The sequence below is a fragment of the Argentina anserina genome, chromosome 3, assembly GCF_933775445.1.
Source record: "Argentina anserina chromosome 3, drPotAnse1.1, whole genome shotgun sequence".
NCBI lineage: Eukaryota > Viridiplantae > Streptophyta > Magnoliopsida > Rosales > Rosaceae > Argentina > Argentina anserina.
Genome location: NC_065874.1, coordinates 11,519,140 through 11,545,476, shown reverse-complemented (window position 1 = coordinate 11,545,476; position 26,337 = coordinate 11,519,140). Strand labels below are relative to the sequence as shown.

Below are 26,337 nucleotides of genomic sequence, written 5' to 3'. Positions count from 1 at the left end.
AGACAAAGCGAGAATAGCCCCCCATGCTTTCTAATCATGACGCCGCTCCGTGTCTTTACTTTCCTTTTTCATTTTATTTTCATAAAAAAATAATATTACCGACGGGGTGTTCTGTGGAACCCAGACCCGCAAGTGACGTGGGAAGATTTTTTAACTGAAACAGTCGGGAAAAATTGCCGGCGACATGTCTGTAGCTCATTTTAGTCCATTAATGCCAAAGCGGCGAGAAAATAAGAAACGAAGATTTGGATTCGTTTTAGTTGTCTTCATTGAAGGAGACATGTAAAACATCATGTAATGCGATTGATACAGAAGGGGAAATCTGATACAAAAATTAAGGAAATCTGCTATGATTTCATTGAGGAATTTTGAACATACACCGGTAACTACAACATCGAAGGAAAAAACCCAGGTCGGGATCTTTCGCTGCGTCGGCGAAGAACAAAAGAAGCTAAAAGAGTTTTTGGGTTTTCTAGTTTAGGGTCTCCTGGGTGGTACTATATATACATAAGCTCATGGCTAAAACGCAGAACTCATGATTACATGTCAGCATTTGAGCTTTGCCTTTCTCGCTCTAAGAGAGAGAAGTTCATATTTTTGCTTTTCTAATTTTAACAAAAACGAACGGTAAAAATGTGGAGGCCGGTGTTTTCCGGCGCCGGATTTAGGCGCACTCCGGTGGAGGGGGGAAGTTGAGGTCGAGACCGAGAGACGGTCCTTTATCCTTGGCAGGGGAGTGAGCGAAATCCACGACGGTGCTGGAGTCGGAGTCGCTGACGCCGGAGTTGGAATCGCCAGAGGTAGAGGCAGCGGTTTTGCCGAACTTTCCAATTTCCCGGACGGTGGGATGATGGAGACCAGTCGTCGTAGTCACCACGTTCTGATCGGTCCTCGCAAACGCGTCGAAGAAAAATATGGGACGCCCGATGGGGAGCGCGTGGTATGCACTCGCGGCGGTGTAGTAACCCGCGTTGGCGGCCGCAAAACGCGGCGCAGCGAGTGTGAGGTCCAGAGCCGGAGGCGGTGGGGACGAGGAGTCGACGGTGCTGGTCTGGCTGGGGCTGCGGGCCGGAGCCGGGGGGGATTGATGGTTGTTCTGCCTTCCGCCACCGCCGCTATTTGCAATCCGGTTATTGTTAGCGTGAAGCTCGTCGGGCGTGGGGAAGTTGGTCTTGGCCTTAGTGCCACGGTACTCCCTCGCCGCCTTATCATACGCACGCGCCGCCTCCTCAGCCGTATCAAACGTACCCAACCAGACCCTCGTCTTCTTGCCCGGATCCCTGATCTCGGCGGCGTAGCGGCCCCAAGGCCTCTTCCTGACTCCCCGATAACGGATCTCGAGCGGGTTCGCCTTCGGGGTCTGCGCTCCGGTGCCGGATTTTGCTGCCGTCTTTGGAGCCATGAGGTTTGGTTTTGTTTGTTTATTAGAGTGATTGTAGAAAGAGAGAGAGGCTTGGTGAGGATTAGAAGAGTGGAGGTTGATTTTATAGGAAGGGAAGGGAGGGCGAGTGTTAAAGCCACGCTCCTTTTTGGGCGCTTGTGTGTTGTGTTGTGTCGAGCGAGAGAGCACAATTGTGGCTTCTCTTGCACGAACCACCTCGGTTACTTCTCGCTTCCACTCCTTGACTGCCAAGTGGAAATTCTTTTGTTTCTATTTTAAGCTTCTTTCAATTTTAACCAACCCCCTTTCACCTCTCTGAAATTTAATGCAGTCGTCTCAGTTGTGTAATTAACCAGGAGAGAGGCAAGGGAGTTATGATTATTTAATTACCGTGTGTAATTTTTGTTTGACTGAACTTATTGCCATTATTGGGCACTACCGACTTTCCAAATGGGTAAATATTCACTGTTGACGGATATGATATTAGAACATGATGACAACATTTTTCGGCGGAAGACTGGTTTTTTGTTTGTTACAGTTGTAAGTTTTGACGCCGAGAAAAAAGCTAAGTTGATATTCTGGTCTGGTCTGATTGAAAATTTGTTTCATATAATTCGATGAGTAGGACTTTAATATCAAATGGGCGAGTGTCGGTATATCACCAATAGTATGGAGCTACTATGTCATGCTAACAACTATAAATATCACTCTAGACGGAACTACAAGTCACAATAAGAATCAACCATGACATACATAGCGTAGCTCGTCATATAAGTTTTCCAACATTAGTGAGAAGTTATTGGAAAACCACCTTTTAGACTTCTCCATTATAGCATTCACAACTAGTCTCGAAAACTAAAATAACTCTCGATTGAAAAAACATGTAGAGGGGGACTCTCTTACTTATAAGAGAGATTCATCATCTCACCCACTCCTAATATTCATGAATAACTAAGTGGATGAGACTCACTCTAATCCATAACGTTAACACTAGCGTCATATATAGGAAGTTAAACAATTTTTTTTTGTCAATCACCATGTGTTAAATCAAGTAATTTCACAAAATTTTCAAAATTTCAATTTCATCTATATAAAAAAAAGGTGTTAATTTGCTATTGGATTAATGATTAAAAGTAAATATCCTTAAAAGAGAAACAAACAAGTAGATCGATTTACCACACTATTGTCTAAATTCAAGATTGTATACTCACAAACACATACTATGGACATTGTGTAGGGGTTTAACGAAATCTATCATTTCACCCTAAAATCCTTGATGGTTTTAGGTCGAGCTCATCTTTCTCTCCTTTCTTTTGGGGATCTCATTGGTTTGGTGCTCGGCCTTTTGAGACCTATTTGGGTGGAACTTGTAAGTAATTTGATGGACAAAAAACAAAGGACTTGTAAGTGATATGGTTTTAATATTTCATTTTGAATACAAGAAATTGGTTTTGTTTTGTTTTTTTGTCGAAAAAATGGGTTTTGTTACATGGTGTGAAATAAAAGTGATTCTAGTTACACATTTTATAATTGCTATCTAAACCTCTTTCATCTTTTTTTTTTCTTCAAAATTTTCCATATTTATCCCTTTAATTTCTATTTATACCCCATTCTATTTTTCTTTTTTCCTACTCAATTTCTCATCTTCTTATGTTTTAATCTAACAAGTCATTGATTCAATCTTTATTCTCATCTTTTTCTGCTTCAACCTGAGATTTGATCACTTCAAATTAAAAACAACGATTTCATATAAACTAAGAGCATAGACACACTACCTAAGTTGCGTATCGCGTGTCCAACACGGACACAGACACAAACACGCTTGGACATGCGATCTGATTATGGACACGGCTTGAACACGCTGCAACACATAATGGACGTGTGTGTCCCTTTTGGACACGCAATTAAGGAGTACACGGTGGGGTTTTTTTTTGTCATTACAAAAATTTTGGATAAAAACCCTCTCACTACGCATTACGTAGTTTTTTTGTTGAGACTCTCCTTGTCAACCTCTGAGCCTCTTCCTCATCACCACCTCCATTTTTGCTCCACTACTCCGACCTAAATCTCCGCCGCGTTCGACTGCACACTGCTCTTCCCACTTGGCCTTCTCCTTTACTTCTCCCAGGTCACCATTTTGATTTTAAAATATTCGATTATATATGATTGGGTGATTTGGTTTGATTGAGATAACTAGCTAGTGTACTGTAGTAGTTATAGTTGAATTGAGTTTTCGTTTGATTAATTGGGTTTTCATTTGATGAGGTTGAAGATAGAGTTTGGGGTTGACGAGTTGTATGATAAGGTAGAAATATTTGAGTTTTTTTAAGCCTTTTGGTTTGAAAATTGTTCACTTGGTGAATGAGTTGAGATAGCAACTGATAAAAATAGTAGGGATGCAGTAGATTCAGATTTCTAAGTGCGTTGCTATTGTTGATATGATCCTATTGGTAGTTGGTGTGTTTAGGAGAGAGATGAAATTACAATATGATATAATGTATAGTTTTTGGGGTTGCAATTTACTTGCTAACTGGTCTCTGTGCAATCAATGAGAACATAGCAAGTATGCAACATATGTAATTCTTGATTATTGTGGTTGCCTATTCACAATCAGTTCATGAAACTTATAAATTATCTGTGAGTTTTTTCTGCAACCCGTTCATGTTAAACAACAAAATTTCAATTTAACATGTTTTTGTTTACATCTCCAGTCAGACTTGTACATGCATGAGTTATTTATGCATATTTTGAATATGTGTTGACAGATTTTTGTGTGGTAAATGTTTTAGCTAAAAATAAAATAGTTAGGCTGGGTATTTGGAAATGTCTTCTAGATATTTGTAACATACATCTTAAAAGAACAATTGTGAACTTGAATATCAAAAAAATGATTTTTCTACAATTACTTATATTTTTTTGAAGTTGCAGACCTACATTGGAAAAATGATAGATTTTGAATATGTGTTGAAACTATATTACTTTTTTTCTTTCTTAATTAGGTATATATATTAAAAAAATATTTAATTAACGTGTATAAAACATGTCCGTGTCCAATAAAAACTTCATGTGTCATGTCCGCGTATTAAATTAAGTCTAATACTCGTATCCATATCCGTGCTACATAGCATATAAGTTAATCAATACAAATTGGTTTCATAAAATTGAATAACAATAAGATTACTAATAAAATAGGAAAAATTAGAAATAAGATTTTTTAATTTAACACTCTACGATTATACTATAATAAAGGTTAAATTAAATTTGATTCAACTTCCATAATATAATATGCTTCAATGAAATGGAAGTTTGTTGCAGATTGAAGAGGTGAAGTCATAAATATGAGCATTTAAAAAAAAAAATAAAGGTGAGAGTTTACAGAAGAGGTAAAATTATCTTTAAATAACTAATGAGGTACATATAATAAATATTGAGATGTATCTAGAATCATGGTAAGCATATGGTAAAATGGATGAGATAAGAAACATGACGAATGTCGGGCTACTTTCCAAGCTTCCAACAACTGACTTTGAGTGCTGTATTGCATTGACATGCATGAGAAAAGGAAACATGCAGATCATGAAATCTATAATGGATGATAGGCATTCATTTCCCCACAAGTCTCTATCAGACTATCAGTGCGCATTCAATATGATGATCGAGACAAGTAATTTGTTGTCACCGATTCACACTCAACCTAATTAACAACAAATCTTGCCTTCTGTTCTCCCCAAATTATGTATAACCTATCTCAATATCTCATTTGTAAGATCAGGCGGTCCTAACCACAATTAACGACATGTTCCGGGTCTAATAAGGTTTTATGCTGATGAGTGTACCTTGATCTTGTATGTTTTCTTCCTTTGATCGGTGATTATCTGCTCCAGAGGTTTTTTGGTTACAAACGTTGCTTAATGAGCCTAAACGAAGAAGTAAAAGAAACTAACTAGAAGGATTTAAAACCCTTTTAGGTATAGGTTCTTATATGGAATCTAGCTCTTGTAACTATTTTTATTTATTTATTTATTTTTGTTACACCTAATTTGATTTTTTTAAACACTTGGAACTAGTTATGTTGAATGAAGTTTAATTGATAAAAGAAGTTGCAAAACTAAAAACCCTATCGTTCTCTCTGCCCTAGCTGCTAGGGTTTTAGAGATTCCGACAAAATATTCTTCTCCTATCATCCCATGGCCGATCAAATCTCTCAATCACCTATTGGTGCTTCTAGTTCTCGAAGGGTTTCCCCTGTGGTGCGCGCTTCAGGTTCGGCGCGTGTGGTTCTCAGTCAGGCGGGTCGTGCGGTGACAGTTTCACGTCATTCATATCTTATGGGACGGTTGCTCGGATCCAAGTCTCGATTTTTGGGATTCAAAGGTGCGATCTCTTCCATTTGGCGTCTTTGTCGGGGGGTAAGTGTTCATGATGTCGGTGATCGGTTTTTATTTCAATTTGATAAGGTTGCCGAGCGTGATCGTATATTCAAGGGTGGTCTTTAGTTATATCATAATACCATGCTGGTTTTGAATCTGTATGGGGGTGATTCTCCAGTGGAGGAGGTTACCTTATTCAATCTGGTTATGTGGGTAGCAATCCATAGTTTGCCAGCAAATCTTCGGTACAAGGATGCCCTGTTGTGTATCAGAGAGTCTCTAGGTCGAGTGGAGAATAGATATTGGTTTGCCTTGTCCTTAAGGGAGGAGGAGCAGAGGGTTTTGATTCGCTTTGATGTCAGGGACTGAGTGAGATATTGGATGCTATTTGAGGCGTCTAAGTCTCTCAAACCTGAGTTGTCCTTGATTTTCAAAAAGTTCAAGGGTTTTTTCCGGCGTTGTGGTTTGTTTCAACATGATGGACTTGGTTGTGATGAGTTTTTGATTCATGAAAGGGTAGAGCTAATGCATGGACCACCTCTAAATATTGTTAGGCTCTCGTTACAGTCTGATAGTCCTCTGGTGAAGACTGTATCTGTGGCAGGTGCTGAGCTTGGTACCTTCTCATGGGTTTCTAACGACATCATTTGCACTAGTGATTAATATGCTAGTGCAACAAATTGAGGAGGATTGAATGCATGGTGATGAGAGGGTTGTCGTGGGAGGTGAGCATGTGTCGGACACTGCAAATGGTCTATCATTGGTGCAAGTTGATTCTAAAACTCCTTTGAATGAGAATGTTGTTGATCCAAGGCTGTTTGTTGACTCCCAAGTTTCTTCGGAGGTTGTGGGGTCCGCAATGTTCAAGTCGGTGGCATCTGTGATCAATTTGCTCAAGCGTCATGCTACCACCGAGTTCTGTCGCCCTTGGAAGAGGTATTTACAATCCAATGTTGTTTTTGTGGAGGAGAACATGTCTCTGGTGGTGCATCACAAAAATGGGAAGCTTTGGGTTTCTTCTAAAGCTAAATGTAAACCTAATTTCCCTAAAGGTAGTACTAATAAACCTAAGACTACCAGAGAGCTAGTTATGGATGGAACTAGAACTTCTAAAGATTTTGGCAAGAAGATGGCTGCAAAGAAAAACAAGACCATGGTTGGTGCTTATGTGAAGGCTAAATTGGTGGAACTTGTGGAAAGTCCGATGGAAGTAGGGGACAAAGATCCAGTGGTTGTCGCCTCTAATGAAAACCCAACAGAGAATGAGAGAGCTCCCTCTGTCGTATCTTCATGATTTGAACTGTGTCGTAGCGATACAATGGTGTGGTTGTTAAAATTTATTCATGTCTTCTACATTATTTGTATCATGTTAGTTTTGTGCTTCATGACCATGAAAAAGTGGGTGAATTTTGGCTTTTATTGGCTAGTTTTACCTAGGGATAGCTAGTTGTTGGCTAGTGTTCTTAAGATAGTTAGTTTTATTTGAATTAGAAGATGTATCTCTTTTTGTCGACCTTTGGATGTGTTATCTTGGTTTTGACTGATGAAATACAAATGAGTTGACGTTTTAATAAAAAAGAAGAAGTTTAATTGATAAAAAAATATGTAGATGAAGAAAAGCGTCAAGATTATCCACAAACTCTCTATAGCACCAACGGGCATCCATGGGAACGTACAATAACGCGCCACGTGCCAGTGCGCCAAGCATGCCAACACACGTTTGAAAGTCCCTTTAAACTTAAAAAAAAAAAGGGAATATTAGCCGGAGGTTCTTCCATCCACCCCGTGGAGGTTCACCTCATATTTGCTAAAGTCAAAAGTTACACATTTGCACAACATAGTCAATTTTTTTTATTTAACTCAAATTGTGGCTCATGTTATACCACGTCATCAGTTTTAATGATAGTCGAATGTTCACGGAGTGGATGAAAAGAATTTTCAGAATATTAACTCGGTTAACAATGCCTTTGATACACAGCCCTACGGCCCACCAACTCTATTCATTAGTTTCAAACTCCCTTGCACTCACTTAGGAGAAATTTTGGGCCCACGTGGATTGAATGCGTGGCGTTCCAAGTCAGCCGTTGCTTTGTCGCCACGCGGCGTGACGGAGACTTGAGGGTGGCGTCATCTAACGACGGTTGTCTCATCGTGTGCTCTGCTGCTACTTTTGTTGGAGACGGAAGTAACGCCTCTCCCTCCCTCCGCGGCATTTTATTATTTTCTATTTGATAATTTCAACACCCAGAAATTATTTACATATTTTATTTTCAGAATTAAATTTTTTATTCATATATTTTATGGGACGTTATGGGCTTTTTGAGAATAAATATTGTCGGCATGGCCCGGCTCCTCGCCGCGTGATAAGGATCCTCTGTGCCCTGGTCAGCCGTCCAGATCCGCGGTCTTACTCTTCACCATGATTCCGATGTTGCCATGTGCCTCTCCGGTAAAATCTAACTACAATGTTTGTGTTCCTTATGTTACCCACTGCCATGGAGAAGAGCTCGCTTTCAATGTTTTGGTTTGGAGGTGGAATGTGTTTGCGTGGTGTCCATGCGTGAATTTTAGCTTAGGTCGAAGGAAGGGCGGAGAAAACGTCTAAAGAAATCTCTCGGGTATTTAACTTTTGCAGTGTCAACATGTGTGTTACGTGTTTCATATAATCGTTTCTAATCGTAGCGTTATTAACCGAAAGTTACTAACACGGTTGAAAGTCATTTCAGAAGTTCAACTATACACTTAAGACGCATTACTAGTGATATTACACACTCGATTGAAGATTGTAGTTTTGTTAACTTAATTAGTTTAGATTTTTAGCTCAATGCATTATGAATGTTTATGTTACATATCAATCGCCACGCACAGACAAAGCTATTTAATGTACTTGGATAGATTATATGGGTACACGGTGATCATGATTTCTAGCTAATTCACAACCTAACGTACAAAGACAAAAGGAAAAACGTAAGTTATAATCTTGAAGATCTTATCTTACATATGACTTAATAACACAAACGATCTCGGACTGATTTTGAAGTTGATGGTCATTTGAGAAACGAAATAGCTAAATGGTTTTGCAAAAGTTGTTGAATGTCGTTCGAGAAGGTCATATTACCAAGCTGACTCTATTGTTTATGTGCTGCTAATTTTAATTTCTTTAGGGTTCAAGTCACCTTTATGCAAGGGATTTTTGTTTTATCATTCCTGTCTTTGTTTGTTGGACCTTTTCTCTTGGATGACAGAATCTAGCCAATCTGTCATTAACTTATATATGAACATTTAGTCACTTAAGTCAAGGCTAATGCTTCAAATTCAGCATATATATGATACAATAGGCCTTTGAATAATTCTAATCGCCTCGTCACCGGAAATAATGTGCTAATCAGGGTGGATTAGGTCAAATGGGACAATTAAGTCAGTTAAAACAATAAAATAAAAGACCATTAAGGAAGTAAACGCACTGCTTTGTACTGTAATAATCAATGTCAAAGCACTTAGGCATGGACTTGTATAACTTTCTAGGAAGAGGACTCAAACTAGCAGTGAGAATCGTCAATGTCGATCTCCCAATTTCTTCTCATGCATGTATGTTTTTAATATACTCTAATACTCTCATCCTTCACATTTCAATGTGCTACGACCTTGATCTAAATCTTATTCTCAACATATAAATCGCTTTTTAGTTTTTTTTTATTGATTATTAATCAGGGTTCGCTGAGCAAAGAGAGTTTCCTTGTTTCTCTTTGAATCAATTATGTGGTCCTCTGGATCTTGGTGCCCGGCTCAACGATGTCATTGTTAGGAGGAGACTCTTGTGGTGGCTAGTTATGTGGTGTTGGTTTGGATTCAAGGTAGTAGTGTCGCAGATCTGGGGGTTGTTATTTTCATTTTTTTTTTCAGATTTAGAACATATTTATTTATCTGAAAAAGAGTTGGATTAAATCTGAAATATATTGTAATGCAAGATGAATCTCAGTTTTTGGTTACATGCAGGGTCTGGTCTGACCTTCATAAAGTTTTAATAAGATTTCATGATACATATCTCGTACTGATCGACAATCATATATGTTGAAAAATACCACTAAAGATTAGGTCAAAGGTTGCAATTAAGTACTAATTAAGATTAAAGATGATTAAGTCAGTGAACGAACTGTTTTTGTTTATCAAATCAATGCCCAAACTCTGGGGGCCTGGGGCATTGACTTATAGAATCTTCCTGGAAGAGGACCGAGTCCTCCTATGTGTGTTGTCATACAAATAAGGATAGCTAGCTAGCTGAGAATCATCTAAATAGTTATTTCAAATCGTGTTTTTAATCTTTTAACTGTTACAATACACTTTGTTATCGTTGAGTCTAGTAGCATGATCTTGTTACTAAGCAGAGCATTAAATTTATTGGTCGGTTGAGTGAAACTTGATCGATCAAAGTGAGTTGTGGTGTCACTGGTGTGCATCCTGATTTGTGATTTCAGTGAAATTAAGCACATTCTCATTTATCTTGATACATATAAGCCGCAGACCAAGATATATCTCACGGCAGCTCAATGTGCTTGCTTGACATGAAGATCTCATCACGCAATCACTCACTGGTACCATCGAGAGTTTTAGCAGCTTAGCATGCTGAACCAAAGCTCTTCTCCTAATTAGAGCTTGATTCAGACCTGAAGCAACTAGAACAAAAGCCTCATTGTAACTGATCGCTCTCTCTAAGTTGAAATAGAACTTAGGATCATGAATTCATGTATTGAAGACTTCATTCAAATAATGTTACTATGATGGATTTCTTTGGAAAAATAATGCACTTGGGTACATGCCTTCTATACATACAATTTATAAGCTATGATTTTTAGTAAAACAAAACTGAATGTTTGCTTGCCTCGCTATTTCTCCGCCTTTTCAACTTCAATCTCCATTCTATCCCAAATTTGCTCTCATAGCAGAATTCAATACAATTATTTGGCTCATTAGGGTTTAGGGCTTCCGAGACTTGAGGCTTTGACAAAACACCTCGCTTCACGCCTTCGCTCTTTTAAACATTGTGGCATAGTGGATAAGTTGGAAGTTCTGAATCTGAAACAAAGAACACAGGTAGTTGTTAGTTGTATCATTATTAGATTAAAATATTGTTTGACCTTATAACGTGCAAGCAACCATGTACAATCTGTTAAAAGAGTTTATGAATCGACGTTGGTAGTCATACTTCCAAAGTTCCAAATACCTCGGCATCTGTAAATATATACATGCACACAGATCTACCCGTTATTACTTTCACGCAGACAAATGTGAGACTAGGATGAGTTCTGATAAGCAAGGAATCCTCTCATCTGCATACAGGCCACCCTCTAACTCTAAGGAAACAAAGATCACTAACAGTGATCCCTCGTCAGTATTGGACTCCGAATTTTTTGTACCAAGACTCTCAGAGTACGTATGCTCACTTTTAGCTTAATATCATTATTACCTACTAGTGTGCGTGTTGTTTAGCTTCACTGATATTCTTCTGTGTTTGAAAACTTGAAAAGTCTCCAGTTTTCTTCCTTGTTAGATAGTCTCAGAGGTTGGAGTGGGGTTAAGGTCCGTCCTGCTACTGTGGGTGCATTTGCCTGAATTACGGCGGCTTCTTGCGCAAGAAACTGAAGAAAGGAGGTTCATCATCAGCTGATGAGTTGCTAACTTTAGTATACATGACAGAGTAAAATCTATGGTAGCTACCGGCCAAACTACAACCGCAACAACTACTACAGCTTCATCTACTGCTGAATCTACAGGTACCAAAATGAATTGAATCCATCGAGTTTTTCAGCAGCTTAGCTGCTACTCATAGCTAGATGTTAAAATGCAGAAAGAATCAAAGCTTGAATTTCCTAATGAACTTGTGATTTAACTCGATCCTAAAGCCCACCAATGTAAATTAACAAAATTCAGTGTTTAGTTGGTTTTATTCTTGTGATGTTGACACGGAAGATTTGCTCGAAGTACAGAAATTGTTATGAAATTGCTTTGTTTGTTTGTGCAAACAGTAGCAGCATTCTTTTTGTTACTGTGATCTATTTCTATATTAACATGAAAAACAATGCACTTGGGTACAAGTATCTGTTACATAACGTACAAGCTGTTAAGCAGGCAAACATTTCAGTGAAAACATTTACTTGCCTTGCTATTTCTCTCTTGTTACCTTAATCTTCCTTCAATCCAAAATGTGCTTCTGTAGCAAAAAATCATGACACTATTTAGCTGATCAACATTTTGGACACCAAAGAGAGAAGACTACACTTGTACCATATATAAGGAGGGATACAGAGATTGAAAGGAAAGACAAATTACATTACAAAGAAAATTTAACAGTAAACAGAAACAAGATAATACGACCCAATAAAGGGGCTTTGTTTCTTCAGGCAGTAACTTCAGAATCAGCCGGAGTATACCAGCCTTTTTGGATCTCTATCGCCTTCTTTCTTCTGGCCAATCGAGACTTTCTGCGTGCTCCAGTATTCCTGTGCAAAGTTCCAACCTTCACTGCTTTGTCAATGATGGAGTAGGCCTCGCCAATAAGCTTCTCAATTGAAAGAACTTCTTCAGCCTGAGCATCTGGATTCTTCTTGAGCACGTCTAAAGCTTCCAAAACCTGGAATATTGTCAACAAAATAATCATCGGTTTTCATGAATCATGAAGACAAATGAATTTTCTGCAATACTAATATATTCATTTCCTCGATGTAAATCAATAAAGAGATCCCCCTCAATTATGTGAAAGTACAAAATTTTCTGCAAATCATTATTCCCATCCATCTGAACTGCTAACAAGTATAATTAATCATCTATGGAGATGACATATTCTATATACACATTTTGAACAGTTGAGCATGTATAACATCTAAACACAAAGAAATCAGAAAACAAAATCCGCATTAAGAAACGCACCAGTGGCTGTGTAGATCAGACAACAATCAAACTAATATCACAGATATATTTTTCAATACAGAAAAACTACTTGACCTAGATATTGATGTGGATGCTCCATATTGTAATGAGATCAATATAGATACAGATATGTTGCTTCAATTCGATGAGAATCTAAAGGATTGGTGACAGCTCTAGAGCTAAATAAGGGGACATGGCAATACAAGAGACATTAGAAATTTTACTGACCCAAAACATTAATAAACACAAACAAAATAACCAAGTCATGCCATGAATCAGGAAAGGTTAGAGTGATGAAAAGCACAAAGGTTATGCCTACATATTGACTGACACATGGTAATTATTGTGCAGCACATATAACTCTCTAATTTCACGATGTCAGCGTCAGAGTAAACCACCACTTAGTATAGAGACTGAAACAAAGAATGAGCAGAAACTTGTTTTTCCTCAATTATTAGGCTAAAAAAACAACAGTTACCAACTTACAAAAAAAAAAGAGTATAAGAAGATATTCAAATGAAACTTCTTTCCTCAATTATTATGCTCGACAACACACTTCTCCTGCTTCAGAAATTTTTCTATAATAACTTGGAAATATCTCATATATAACCCTTATCCAATTTATGGTCCAATTCCCCCTTTGTACCACCGATAAATACACTGGTCCGTAAGGCAAACTAAAAGGGTACCGGGCTAATCACTAAGGAGGAACTTAATACAAATGCACAGAATTTAAGCACCGGAATACATAGAAAGTCACATTACATCTCCCAGTGACTTTACAAGCATACTTTGAACATCAGAAGGTCAATGTACTCTGACATAGTATCCTCCCAAACAACCACAGCAATGTCACCAAAAAAAAAAACCAGCTAAGTCGATGGTGTAAGCATTTTCTTTCTTTCTAATTGCTACATTTTAATAGATTAAGCAACTGATAACTTAGTATCAAACTCAGAAGTCACAGCATCTTCACATAATCATCGAAAAATTACCGGAATTAATTTACTTGATAGTGAATGCAAACATGACAAGAAGATACCTTCTTCATCCTAGTTTTGATCTCAGACTTCCTGGACTTGTTGTAAATGCGCCTCTTCTCAGCCTGGCGAGCTCTCTTTTCAGCAGAGTCAGGCTTCTTGGTCGGAGCAGCCTCACAGACCACAGAGCGACGCACCGACCTCTGGCTTGGGCCCACACTCAAATACCCTGCAAAATGCATAAAACCCACATATCAAACTCAATTTGAACACACCAAGTTGTTACAGAGACCAAAACTTTAGACCAGAAACAGTAAAACCCTCCACCCAAATGTGGTATAATTACAGTTGAAGGGTCAGTGCAGGTGGGTCTTTCTATGTGTTGAGGGCCCAGAACATGAGAAAAAGATTGAGACTTTGTATGAAGTAGAGAGAACTGAGTACCTTGGGAGAAGTGAGAGAGGTTAGCGGAGAAAGTGAGAGAAGGGAAATGGGTGGAGGAAGTGGAAAGGCCATTCAGGGAAAGGTTGCCGAACTTGGAAGGAAGGGCTAAGCACGAAGATGATAGGCAATGAATTGCAGCTGCCATTTCTCTCTTGAGTTTCTTGAGTCTCTCTCCCTCTGAAAAATTGAAGCTCTGTTGAGGGAGTGCGGTGCTTCCTGTGATTTTATCCACTGGGATGTGGAATTCCGATTGTGTCCCTGGTACTGGACTTGGATAACGTGGAATTATTATTATTATTTTTAATGATGGGATTAAACTAACTCACATCGGTAATGTTCTTAATGCTCGAACTGCTCATTGCAGTAAAATGCAGAGCCATCATAATCACTTCATGATTCAATGGGGGTTGCGAAGTTCCATAATCAGTGAACTGCTAGGCAATACTTTTATAAACTTAATCAGTCTTGTATCATCTGCTCGTGTGCAATGGCATCACCCTCTGCTAATGTGCGATGGCAAAACGAGGGCCTTGATTTGCATTCGAGTCATTGAACTTTTTACATGGTAGTAAGAAGTCAAGTAAAGGACACTTTATCTGAAGTCGGATTGCCTAAAAGCTGTTTCTCTTGTTGGTTCATGGAAGCCTTGCCTAGCAGCGGAACAGATCTATGTAGAGCAGGTTATGTCTCTCTTGACTAGTTGGGGCAACTTCTATGGTTCCCTCACCTCCCTAATGAAGGAAACTAGTCAAGACTCAAAGCCTCTACAACTAACTTAATGATCTCCAAACCCACGCTTTGGATGTTTAGGACAACCTGCTAGTACAGTTAAGCAGATAATCCAATAATAAAGACAACATTGCAGGTGCTTTTTAGTCAAAACCAAGTTACAGCTCGGACCTAATCCTAAGTTCAAGACACTACATTCTTTTTCAAAATCCATTCGACTTGACCTTCCAAGTATGAGGGAAGTGTGTATCACTGCATAATAACAAACTTCTGTGAAACAACAGGTGTTAAGATTAATCTACAAGCTGCACAAAGCTGTTGATGTTAATCTAGAATCTGTCGGCTGTCACCACTGTAGGTTGAGCTTCCCGATGCTTCCTAGCAAGATAAGGACCCAGTCTCACAGCTTCATGCAGCTGCGTGTAAAACGGAACAGATGAGAGAAAAACACCAGGCAGCTTAAGCCAATTTTATTAATTTGTTAGATAATGAAAAACAGAGACAAATTCTTGATAGGCTATCAAGAAAGAACATGTTTGTTTTTACTTTTTATTAATCAATTATCCCTTTTGATGGCTTACCACAGTTACCAACTATTGTACCCACACAAGCCAATCCAATGACAATGAAGAATTCTGATTAGTTTTTAGCAATCAAATTATAATTTCTTTAAATGACTTAGCTACTGCCTGTTTGCATTAGGTCTAGCCAGCCAAAGTAAATTAGTTAGGGATCCAGACAACTTTTCAAGCAAAAGGAATGAAAAGTGATTATTTTAGAGCTGACCTTTGCTGCAATGCCACCAAGTGCTGGGTCGCTTGAAAGTTTACTGGACATGTTAAAAGCCGTATGGATAGTTTTGCAACAATTATATCTTGCTTCCATGCCTGAGCAAAAAGTTAAAAGTATATAATATTAGTCTTGAAATAATTTATTTCAGTCGACTCTTGGAATTGAACAGAATAGAGCAGTAGTCCAAAAGAGAACCAAAGAAAAAAATGATCGGGCAACTTTATTTCAATACAATTCAAATTGTAGAGAAAAAAAACGTAGTTGCCACACAGGACAAAATTAAAGAGATTCCGTTGCTGAGGTCATAAGATGGTTCCGTGTATTGTCAATTTTACTATTTAGAGCATATTTAGTGCAGTGGCCATCTCTACTATTATAAAGCGAGCAAGAGAGTACCACCAAATTACAAGCTGACAGATTTACCCTTCTGTCATTAGTTTCTCACAAAGGGCTATAAGGTAAAAATCAAAATTGTGGAAAAGAAACATGGGTAGTGGGTAGTGGATAGTGGGAAGTTATAATCAAAATTAACTTCCGTGAAAATATTCATGGGTAAAGGCTAGTAACTTATAGATTCTGCTTGACTAGAGAGGTTATCGATTCATTTTTAAAATCATCATCACACCAGCATCAATGTACAATAAGCTCGAGCACTTATCACAATCAATTCAATGGCAATTTCGGAGGAAGTCACTTATATAGTTATTTTACGAAGGGATGATTTACTTGAAGTTCACACTAGAAGGAATCGCTGTTGTACAAAGGAAAACCCAACTAGGAATTTCAATATATGAATTGCAACTATACAAACAATCGGCAAGCAAAGGTGGTTAACTTGATAAGTATTAGAGACTATGAAAGACAAATTGGAAAAGGTTAAATAAAAAGTAAATGAAGTAAAATTGGAATTGGGAAAGAGCAGGACCTAGTTTTGTGGTCTCCATAGCAGCATCAGTCACTATATTTATTATCTCTTGTTTTGAACAAATCTCCATGAGGCACCATGGGCGAACCCCCAAGCCAGTCAGCACTCGATAACCCTGAAATTTTACATTCATGCCACCATACATAACAAAACATGGTAAGCCTTATAATTTCATCAAGACTTTGGTTTTTTTTTGTCTTTTTTTTTAAATATCTATCTACATTGCCACATATGAAGCATTAACATACCCTTGTTCTTTGTACAATTTCAAGAGGTACTGTGTTGTGAAGAGCAATTACCATGACAATCAATACACAAAAAGTAAAACTAAATATCATAGTTTCAGATGATCTTTATGACAGAAATGAGCGGTACTTCCACATAGCTGGAATTGATATATCTGCTCTATGATCATTATTTGAAAATGGCGGCCTATCTGGGTCTGCTAAACTAATCCCCTATTCAAAAATAAATAAAATAATCTGATAGCTGATGCATTCCTGAAAGAACAGAAAATAAAAATTCAGGAGTTTAGAAACCTCACCGCCAAACGAGTCTCTGGATCCTGTTGGAGAACTGATAGGAATAGACCCTGTCAATTGCACATAAAACTCAGTACACCCCCAAGCATCATAAAATATATCTTGAAGTGATTCAATTAAGAATATTGTTCGATTCAAGCAAACAGACCAACTTTTACAGGCCACGTGCACTCAAGTATCCGGGGATTCATGACTAAAATAAAAATATCAAGCAGTGCTTATGGTGCATAAGTTATAGACGGGAAAAAATGCTCACTGATGGGGTCAGCTTTGAGCTCTTCGATGCGGTTTCATAAATCAAGCGTCGTAGGCTTTCCTCAGCATCATTAGTCAGTATTATGCTGTTCTCAGTTCGAGTTTCTCCAGAGATGTTTGCAAGGGCATGCAAGGCAGCCTACATTTGCCACAAAAATAAAGTCTCAAAGCAGTGTTATACAGAAGGTAAGAGTAAACACTACAACAGGTGTACAAAATATGAAAAGAATAAAAGTAATAAATAAGTAAATAAATGCTAAAATTGTTGTCTACTAATAGGAAACATCTTAGATTCACCCCTTTCGAATCCAAATATTCATCTCATTTTGGCAAAGAAAAAAGTCAGCAAAACAGTGGATACATCAATGAATGAAATTGAGCTCCAAAAGATTAAAGATATAACCGTATGTGCAGCAGAAACAAATTCGATCTATACTCTACCTAAGGGTGGCACAAGTATTTTTTGAGTCCACAAAGCCTCATTGACACCGGTTATGCTTCATCGTCTAGCTTTAACTGTGACACTACTATGATCTTGTCACAGACTACTGTTTTCCAGAGGAGAAGTCCAGGACATACAATGACAGTTCATGGTCAACAATATTAATTATATAACCCCCAGCTATGCCCTGTTAGTTGGACTGCAAATGTTTATCTAACGAGTTGTGACACGTGATGGTCTTCAAAGAAACTAAAACCTACAGCTGCGAGAGCTTCATTATGCATGGAAACCATCATGACAGTAATTAGTAAGCAGCTCTTCCATTCAACCAACAGGAATCATAAGATAAACATTTAGTGTTTGTATTTTTTTTGGAGAGCTGTAAACAATGACCAATACCTTCTCTCGACAATCTCCTCCCAACTTTAATGCACGAGTACACTAAGATAGAGATGGTAATACTTTGCTAAATTAGCTAATACTGTGGGAGCATTGTAATTAAGGATACAAGAATACAAGGTTAGTTGAAGCTGAATTGACTAGTATTTTCCGGATAGCCACATACATGGCAGAAACCTCTCAAAACTGAATGAATTTGCAAATTTATAAGAGAGAGAGAGAGAGAGAGAGAGAGAGAGAGAGAGAGAGTTTGAAGTATAACCAGTAAAAGCAAAAGGAGAAAAACACAGAGCAAAGGAGCAGATGCACTGACCAATTGTCTACCATGTCCCTGCCTATCAAAGGCATAATATATTACATGTCTTGCAGCTGGTGGTGAGCTTGACAATAGCAAATGTGCTCCTTGCATTGCTAAGAGCACCCAGAAACAAAAGTTATAAGTATCGAGTTCTTAAGGAGCATGTAGATTTGTCAGGATCCATTTTTGAAGTGAACCGCAAGTAATGAATACTTACATGACCCTATTTGACCCAGGGCTTCAAGAGCAGATTCACATTCATCTGTATCATGAGTTTCTGATGAACTGAGAATTCTATCTATGGCTGATACTACCGTCTTTGCACCTGATAGATCAAATAATTGCTTACTAGTTACTAATCTTTATTCAAGTAACAAACAATTATATCAATTTTCAGATATAACAAATCTCCAACATTTAAGCCAATAAAATTACACTTTATTTGACAGTTTCAACATGTTCCAGAGATAGGAATCACATGCAGAAGAATAAAGAAATTATGTATGATGCATTAGATTGAATCCAGGATGGTAAACACATTCAACTAACAGAGCGTGTGCTCAAGAAATTATGTTAGTATGGCCCTCAACTAGACTGGGCAGTTTGGACAACTAATGAATTCAAGGTCTTCATATGAAATTATGGATGGGCACAATAATGAGTTGATAACCAACCTAACAATTTGACCAATAGAAAAACGAGCTAATGGAGCATTTGCGTCAGAAACAGTATCAAAAGTGCCTTAAAGAAAGCAGTGGTGAGGTTAAGTGTGAATTGTTCTCTTAGCATGTCTAAACAAGCTATTAATGAGCCACAGAAAAAGCTGAGGGCATGAGGCTTAACTGAAGCTTATGTATATCAAAGGGAATACAAAAGTTCATAGAAATTTGGGGAAAAAAAAATCAATTCTTCTGAAAAGGTGCAAGTAGATCTCACTAGATTCATCAGAAAAAATGTTATTCCCATTTGACAGCAGTCTTCCACCGATCGTCATCGCCCTTGATCTTAAAACTGGATCCATTGATTGGTCACTAAAATGCATATTATAATTGATCAGTGATATTGTGTCTAGAAAAGCTTCTAATAAGTGAAAAGATAATTAAAGATGAAATTGATGATTAGAGGATATTTAGCATGACTAAATACCTTATTATAGAACTAAGAAGCTGCAAAAGGGTGCTTGTTGACGAGAAAGGTCTACCATGCTCGATCTCTGACAACTTTGTTCATAACAGGTAAAATTAACATAGATAACTTTTAATCAGAAGAGATAGAAACAAGAACAAAATTATACAAGTTTTCAATTGTTTATCCATTCTAAAACAAAAGATTGAATATTGTAAAATATCATCTAATCAGAATAAAGAAATAATCACATAAAAAGAAAGTTCCATTTTTCTTTCAATACCAGTCTTTTAACTTTTTCAAAAACTAGGGTGTCCGGATCTGACTTGAAATCCCTAGGCTTCCCACCTAACCCCACAACATTTGGGAAATTGGAAACTCTAGCATTTTTTTTTTAATCTTATTCTAGGTGGGTACCATGAGAGAGGGTCGAACCCCAGACCACTTGGGAGCAAACCAAGTGACTAACCGCTAGACCAACAACTCTTTGGTATTAATAGTCTAAGAACATTCTCGTGGACATTCCTGTATGTATATTTAAATTTTCTTCATATCAGATTACTGATTTTTACATTTTTACATACAAAGAACACATGCAATGTAAGGACAAATCATGGACCACGAAATGGACACAACTGAGCGACTAGAGTGACAAAAAATAAGGCATTTAAGGTTTGAGGGGGGACTGAGAGATAATAAATGACCAACCTCATATAAAAGCTCCATAACATTTAAGGTTGAAAGGGTATCATTGGAATTAATTTCTGCTTCGAAAAGTCTAAGTAGATTTGACTTTGATACCACTGAGGCCACATGAGGGGAGATGGAGAATAGCTTCACAATCAAAGCCAAAATGCGGATCCGTCCCTGAAAGAGATTAATATATTTCAGTATTAGGAAAATTTAAGGAGAGAAAATACATGACTAAATAGTTTGTATAAAGACCCTAAATGTGTATAAACAATTTTTGACTCAACTGTGACAATTGTACCATCTACGTATTAGTATAAGACAATGAAAATTATATAGAAATTCTAATTAATCCGGAAAGACCCATCACTGTAAACTAATATACAGTTTGTCAACTAAAAGAAGGGTTAAGGTTCAAAATTTCTGAATATATACGTAAAATTCACAAAATATCAATCACCCTACCAATGATGAGCATTCAGATGCTAACTTTCCAAGATGTGTAGCTTCATTGGTATCAGATGGGAAAACAATATCCTGCACATGACAACCAAGGAATTTAATATTGCTATCAAGACTAGGTACTAAATGTAAGGACACTTTATGAAAAAAATGCTATAATCATACTATGCCTGCTGGACTACCAGCTATCTTCGCTATTGCTTCAGTTGCCAAAGTTGTAACTTGTTCATTTCTACATATTAAAAGGAAACATTGTCATAGATATATATATGCTTGAAGTAATTTTCAAAAGTAAGGGTAGACACAAGTAGAAACAATTCGACCCATAGAGATACTTAGCAAACAATAAAACCAAATGTTGATCATTAAATGATGATATTGGGACTTACCCATTGATAAGGCAATCGATCAATAGAAAATAGATATTGTTGTCAATTATAAGATGTGCAGAAACAGCATAGTCATTCACACTTTCGAGAAGACGAGTCACCTGTATGTGCCGGATAAGATGTCAGGCTAGAAGACTTAAAATACTCCATTTGATTCTAGCCAACACTTCAGAGAACAGCCCGGATAAACAAATGGAAAGCAAGTATACAATATGCCACAGCATACAGAACTTAAAAGACCAATGTAAACCAAAAATGCATAACAACTAATGATACATACCGTTTTACAAGCTAAAGCTTTGACTTTCTGCGAATTTGCCGTCAGACCAACTTGTATGAAAGGCTGTAAGAAAAGCAAACATAAATACTGAATAATCTAATCTCGACCTATAAGACAATCTATTCACAGACGTTTCTTCATCACTAGTGAAGATTAAGCCTTTTTCTGACAGCGAAACTGTGAAGCAATAGGCCACAGACTTAATATCTTTTTACGAGCTTCGGCATTCCAATATATCATCACAACTAGAACACACATAGCTTTACAATGCTCACCAATACGTAATAAAACCTCGGATTCATTTTCTAAAGGCAAGTAAAGCCGAACAATCACGCAAAATAACCAATCAGTCAACACCAAAATGCAGGAAGCATACCATATACTGTGGAAGCAGTGAAGCACCATATCTCGTCTTGAAAACGCTCTCCAACACAGCAACCAACGTATCTTCCAGACCAGGCACATCGGCTTTCGTCTGTAAAGCACTGCAAGCAACAAACACATAACCAAGAGTCACAAAACGCCTCAACTTTTTCTAGCAATTTCACCACACAAAATTTCACACAGAACAAAAACAAAATCGAAACTGAAAGCTTTGACGAAATTGAAATTAGAAGAGAGAGAGATTAGGTTACTTGAGGATGACAGGGAGGGGGAAGCGGTCCAGAAACTCCTTGGCGGAAGCGTCGGTTTGAACTCCTGCAAGGGAAGAACGGTGTTAGTTTTCGAGAGAAGTTTGATAAAATCGAGGTGATCGGAGAGTGGAGATATTTACCGGGATAGTTAGCGAACTCGGAAGAAGCTTCGAGGAGCTGAGTTGGATCGGCGACGGAGTATTCTTCTGCCATGGCTGGAGAGAGAGAGAGAGAGAGAGAGAGAGAGATAGTAGTAGTAGTAGTGGTGACCAGAAATGGGCTTTAACACGCGTTGAGTAGGCACCAAGACACCTGCAAGTAATGGACACAAGCCGAAGCACACACGTGTGGAGGCTATTGTGGGCTGGGCCGCGAAGAGGTGGACTACAAGGTAGGGTCCCATACACTTTTTTGTTTTTTTTTTGTTTTACATGAGCTATTTTCATATGTTATCTTCTGTGCATGTAATAGAGGAAAATAGTGTGTTAATAACGTTATCCTTCGTATAAAATATACGTGTGTCTCAATAGAGAATAATTGTGTGTTGATAGCATCACCCTAGTTATATAAGAGTCATTAGTGAGAGATACTTGTTTGTCAAATCAAACGAAATAAGTACGTATGAGTGAAATGAAGGACCGAAATATCCGAGGTTCAAATCAAGACCCTCATATTCTCAACAAGGTGGCTTAGGAAGGAAAACGTTATTGTCCAAATTAGTGTTGCAATGAGTAGACATTATCGTGAGCTTGATTCCTGTAGTAAAATGATGTTAAGAAATTTTATGTAAATAAAGATGTATCATTTTATGGAGTTAATCTACATTAATACATATTATACATCATACATCATACGGTTGACAACGGATATTATTTTTTTAACATCACTCACAAAATAATATTAACTGTCGGATATGGGATGTATAACATACATTAATGTATACTCAAATTTTCCCATTTTCTTTGGCTTATTTTGACTTTTTGAGTAGTTAGTACCTTAATGGCATTCTCATGGTACCGAATTATCGGCCAATTCAACATTATGTTCTCGCTAATATGTTTTGCTCAAAATTTCTAATCTAGCGAAAGTATTCAGACATGACGGTCTCAAAGTTTTTTTTTTTTTTTGAAATGAACGGTCTCCAAGCTTATTAGAAGGGAGATGATATAAAATTGTAGGCGTCTCCCCGGAAAATTCGAGAAACTAACCAAATGGGAAAGCTTCATCCCTTGATGACTTCATTATAATGCGAATTGGAACTCAACACATAGCTCATTCAATGGCAGAAGCCAAAAGTCATGTACCATCGCAAGTCATGATTGAAAAGCACGAGATATTTGTGCTTTTTGTTGAACCTCATCATCAACCCTAGGCAGATCAAAGATAAGGTTTAACGTACATACATACAAATGTCGTATTTGACAATGTGTAAGAGGGAAAGCTCTAATAATCCAAATAATATCCACACCAGAATAATGTAACAACCTAAATCAGAATCCACGCCAATGTAATCACTCGCTTCTGCTTCTACAAGTTCCAAACCTCGGCTTTTAGTCTTTGGCTCCTTCTTTGTTTTGGTTCTTTATGTTTGGCTTCAAACCCTCACTTTCACCCTCTTCGAATTCCACTTTACATGCAAACTCTGCAAGACTTTCACCGAATTGGTACAACCCCGCGTGCTATACCAATTTCATCCATATGTATATCATTGTACACCCAACTCTATTGGCCCCCCAACGATTTAAACCTTGATGTACAAATTTGGTGACCACATATGGGACCTCAACAATAGCCTCCCTCAACCTGGCACAGAAGAAAGAAAAAATCATGACTAGTCTTCACCCCAGCTGTGAAAAACTTTACCAATGGCATTGGTTGTCTACAGTTTTCAATTCGGAACTGATCAGACTCATCAGAGTATCACAATACTGGCATGGTCAGTGTAACTGAGGACCTTAGATCCTTTCAGTTTTTGTGTTCATAATTTGATCAAAGAATTACTTCAATGGATATTGGTTTTCAAACCCACAATTGATGATGCTAACTTTCAAAGAGGATTATGGGTTAGGTGTACTTTTTTCTTTATGATCAAATTGAAAATCAGTCCTTTAACTCAAATTTAAAAGAAAATTATGTTTTCAACACGTAATATGATGATTTTAGATATTTAAAAAGATTATAGATATAGGTAAATTTGAACATGAACAGGAACGATATAAAAACTTGAAAGTTGAGATGAACATTAACATTGTTGTGAGTTTGATTTTGACTTCAAAATTCATATATTCTCATTCAAAACAACAAAGTAAATCTTGTAAATCAGTTTAGTAAACTTTCAAAAAAGTTTTATGTGAGTAGTTTGATTACTTGGTTTTGATATTGTTTCACAAGTGTGTGCGTAGGCTTGATGAGGATTTCAATTTCATTTTCCATTTTTTTTTCTTGCATTGGCTTAATGTTAACAACAGACATCCAAACTGGAGAGGTTAAATGCAGCCGTCTAAGCAAGGAGGAGACTTGATTGCTCGAGTTGCATAATGCCTGTGTTGGCCAAGTCCTATATGGTCCCTCGCCTATACCTTACATGCTCCATATATGTGCTTCATATATGTTTAAGCTACCTGACAAGGATAAGAATACAATGTTACAGATTTTACAGGTAGTAGTATTAAATTTGTCCCTTCCCTTGAGAACTATAGGACCAATAATACTCCCCCCATAGCCTTATAGTCTCCCCCAAGGTCTGAAACCTATTGAGTACTCTATATATATCTGTCTCTACCTAATTCAACAAATACAATAAATGAGATTTTGTATATATGATTCATGTGTGACGGGACCATATCAAAAAGAAGAAGAAGAAAAATGTTTTGAAGGGACAAGACTTCTCCAGTGTACCTTACCCATTTTACAATAACAGTGAAAGATCGATGACACCCCCATTGGAGTTTCAAGTCATTCGTCTTTGCCTACTTGGTCCTTTTGATCCTTTCGGTTCTCAAAATTTACCGACACCCTTTTAGTTGAGACATGAGTGTACTGCCTGGAGGGCGAAGATAGTTTCGTGATTGAAATAGCCTCAATTTAATCTGCCTTCTTTAAGGTATGTATTGTGGTCATTTTGATGCCTTGTTCACGTTTTAATAATGCTAGCCGATTAGTCGACAATGAATATACCGACTATGGTGCTTGTAGAGCTCGACTTCTGTTGTAATATGTCTTCTGGCCGGTTATTGGTATTGCAATACAACGTCAGTCTTCTCATTTACTATATTGTGAGGACATAAATTCCCAGTTGCAAACGTCTGTACCGTCCGTATGGTGCGGATTCGGCGATTCCGGCCACCAACGACACGCAACGACGGTGATTGACCAGCACAGCCACACTTCCCTCCTCCCAGCGCTTCTGTCTGTGCCGGCCCCGAAATTTTGAAACAACGACAGATTAAATGTCCGTGAAATTTTGAGATTTCGGCCGTCGTAGGACAGCGTTGCAGCTCCGGCCGGCACATACAGAAACACTGGGAGGAGGAGAGTGTGGCTGTGCTGGTCAATCACCGTCGTTGCATGTCGTTGGTGGCCGGAATCAATATAGTAAATGAGAAGACTGACGTTGTATTGCAATACCAATAACCGGCCAGAAGACATATTACAACATAAGTCGACCTCTACAAACACCATAGTCGGTATATTCATTGTCGACTAATCGGCTAGCATTATTAAAACGTGAACAAGGCATCAAAATGACCACAATACATATCTTACCTTTTGATTTCTAAGATTTACAATTGTGATGAGTTGATTGGTGAATCCAATACAGAAATCAATGAGATCAGAGCAACTAAGTTGATTGTAACGAAACCAGAAAGCTTAAGCAGAAGGGCTAGCTAGGGTGGTCCAAACGACATTGAGCAGTGTCCATACAAGTCCCTTTCTGTTCTTAAACCATGATCTCAGATCTTCAGAACCATACGTGCAATACTATTTAAGGCAACCAAAATTATGACAGAAATCTTCTGCGTAATAGCTAATAATTAAGCTGGACCATGCAGGCAGATTCAGTATCCAGTCACTGTTCTTCTTCCCTGTATATCAAACAAAAACATACCTCCCGACCTTTCCCAGAAATAGACCTCAGAAAATAAGCACATTATTAACCATCATCATTACCTTGCCAAATACGTAACACTTGCATAGGCTAACAGAGAACGTCATAATTCATAAAGTCATTACATACTTAAAAACTCAAATAGAAATTCAGGTCCACTGCGACTG

At 37.8% G+C, this 26,337-nt stretch overlaps 3 protein-coding genes across 3 annotated transcripts; all 3 read right to left on the bottom strand.

Moving 5' to 3' along the window:
- Positions 1 to 334: 334 nt before the first annotated feature.
- Positions 335 to 1,465, bottom strand: LOC126786102 (ethylene-responsive transcription factor 4). Its single transcript, XM_050511814.1, has one exon. The coding sequence runs from the start codon at positions 1,400 to 1,402 to the stop codon at positions 665 to 667; it is 738 nt and encodes a 245-aa protein (XP_050367771.1). The 5' UTR covers positions 1,403 to 1,465; the 3' UTR covers positions 335 to 664.
- A 10,518-nt stretch (positions 1,466 to 11,983) lies between these two features.
- Positions 11,984 to 14,299, bottom strand: LOC126786683 (30S ribosomal protein S20, chloroplastic). The gene is made up of 3 exons (XM_050512582.1): positions 14,100 to 14,299; positions 13,718 to 13,884; positions 11,984 to 12,379 (listed from the first exon to the last, which is right to left on the bottom strand). The coding sequence occupies exons 1-3, from the start codon at positions 14,242 to 14,244 to the stop codon at positions 12,146 to 12,148; spliced, it is 546 nt and encodes a 181-aa protein (XP_050368539.1). The 5' UTR covers positions 14,245 to 14,299; the 3' UTR covers positions 11,984 to 12,145.
- Positions 14,300 to 14,963: 664 nt separating this feature from the next.
- LOC126786682 (uncharacterized) lies at positions 14,964 to 22,311 on the bottom strand. Its single transcript, XM_050512581.1, has 17 exons — positions 22,203 to 22,311; positions 22,063 to 22,126; positions 21,804 to 21,912; positions 21,428 to 21,490; positions 21,148 to 21,248; positions 20,924 to 20,990; positions 20,762 to 20,833; positions 20,315 to 20,473; positions 19,628 to 19,701; positions 19,418 to 19,512; positions 18,699 to 18,806; positions 18,497 to 18,594; positions 17,344 to 17,481; positions 17,090 to 17,137; positions 16,546 to 16,660; positions 15,615 to 15,715; positions 14,964 to 15,244 (listed from the first exon to the last, which is right to left on the bottom strand). Exons 1-17 carry the CDS (start codon positions 22,273 to 22,275, stop codon positions 15,158 to 15,160), a joined length of 1,572 nt encoding a protein of 523 aa, XP_050368538.1. The 5' UTR covers positions 22,276 to 22,311; the 3' UTR covers positions 14,964 to 15,157.
- Positions 22,312 to 26,337: the final 4,026 nt, after the last annotated feature.

Coding starts and splice junctions, on each gene's coding strand:
- LOC126786682 (XM_050512581.1), bottom strand. CDS start 22,275: ATGGCAGAAGAATACTCCGTCGCCGATCCAACTCAGCTCCTCGAAGCT. Junction 22,127..22,202: donor CGAGTTCGCTAACTATCCCG/GTAAATATCTCC, acceptor CTTCCCTTGCAG/GAGTTCAAACCGACGCTTCC. Junction 21,913..22,062: donor CCCCTCCCTGTCATCCTCAA/GTAACCTAATCT, acceptor TGTTGCTTGCAG/TGCTTTACAGACGAAAGCCG.
- LOC126786683 (XM_050512582.1), bottom strand. CDS start 14,244: ATGGCAGCTGCAATTCATTGCCTATCATCTTCGTGCTTAGCCCTTCCT. Junction 13,885..14,099: donor CCTCTCTCACTTCTCCCAAG/GTACTCAGTTCT, acceptor TGCATTTTGCAG/GGTATTTGAGTGTGGGCCCA. Junction 12,380..13,717: donor TCAAAACTAGGATGAAGAAG/GTATCTTCTTGT, acceptor ACAATATTCCAG/GTTTTGGAAGCTTTAGACGT.
- LOC126786102 (XM_050511814.1), bottom strand. CDS start 1,402: ATGGCTCCAAAGACGGCAGCAAAATCCGGCACCGGAGCGCAGACCCCG.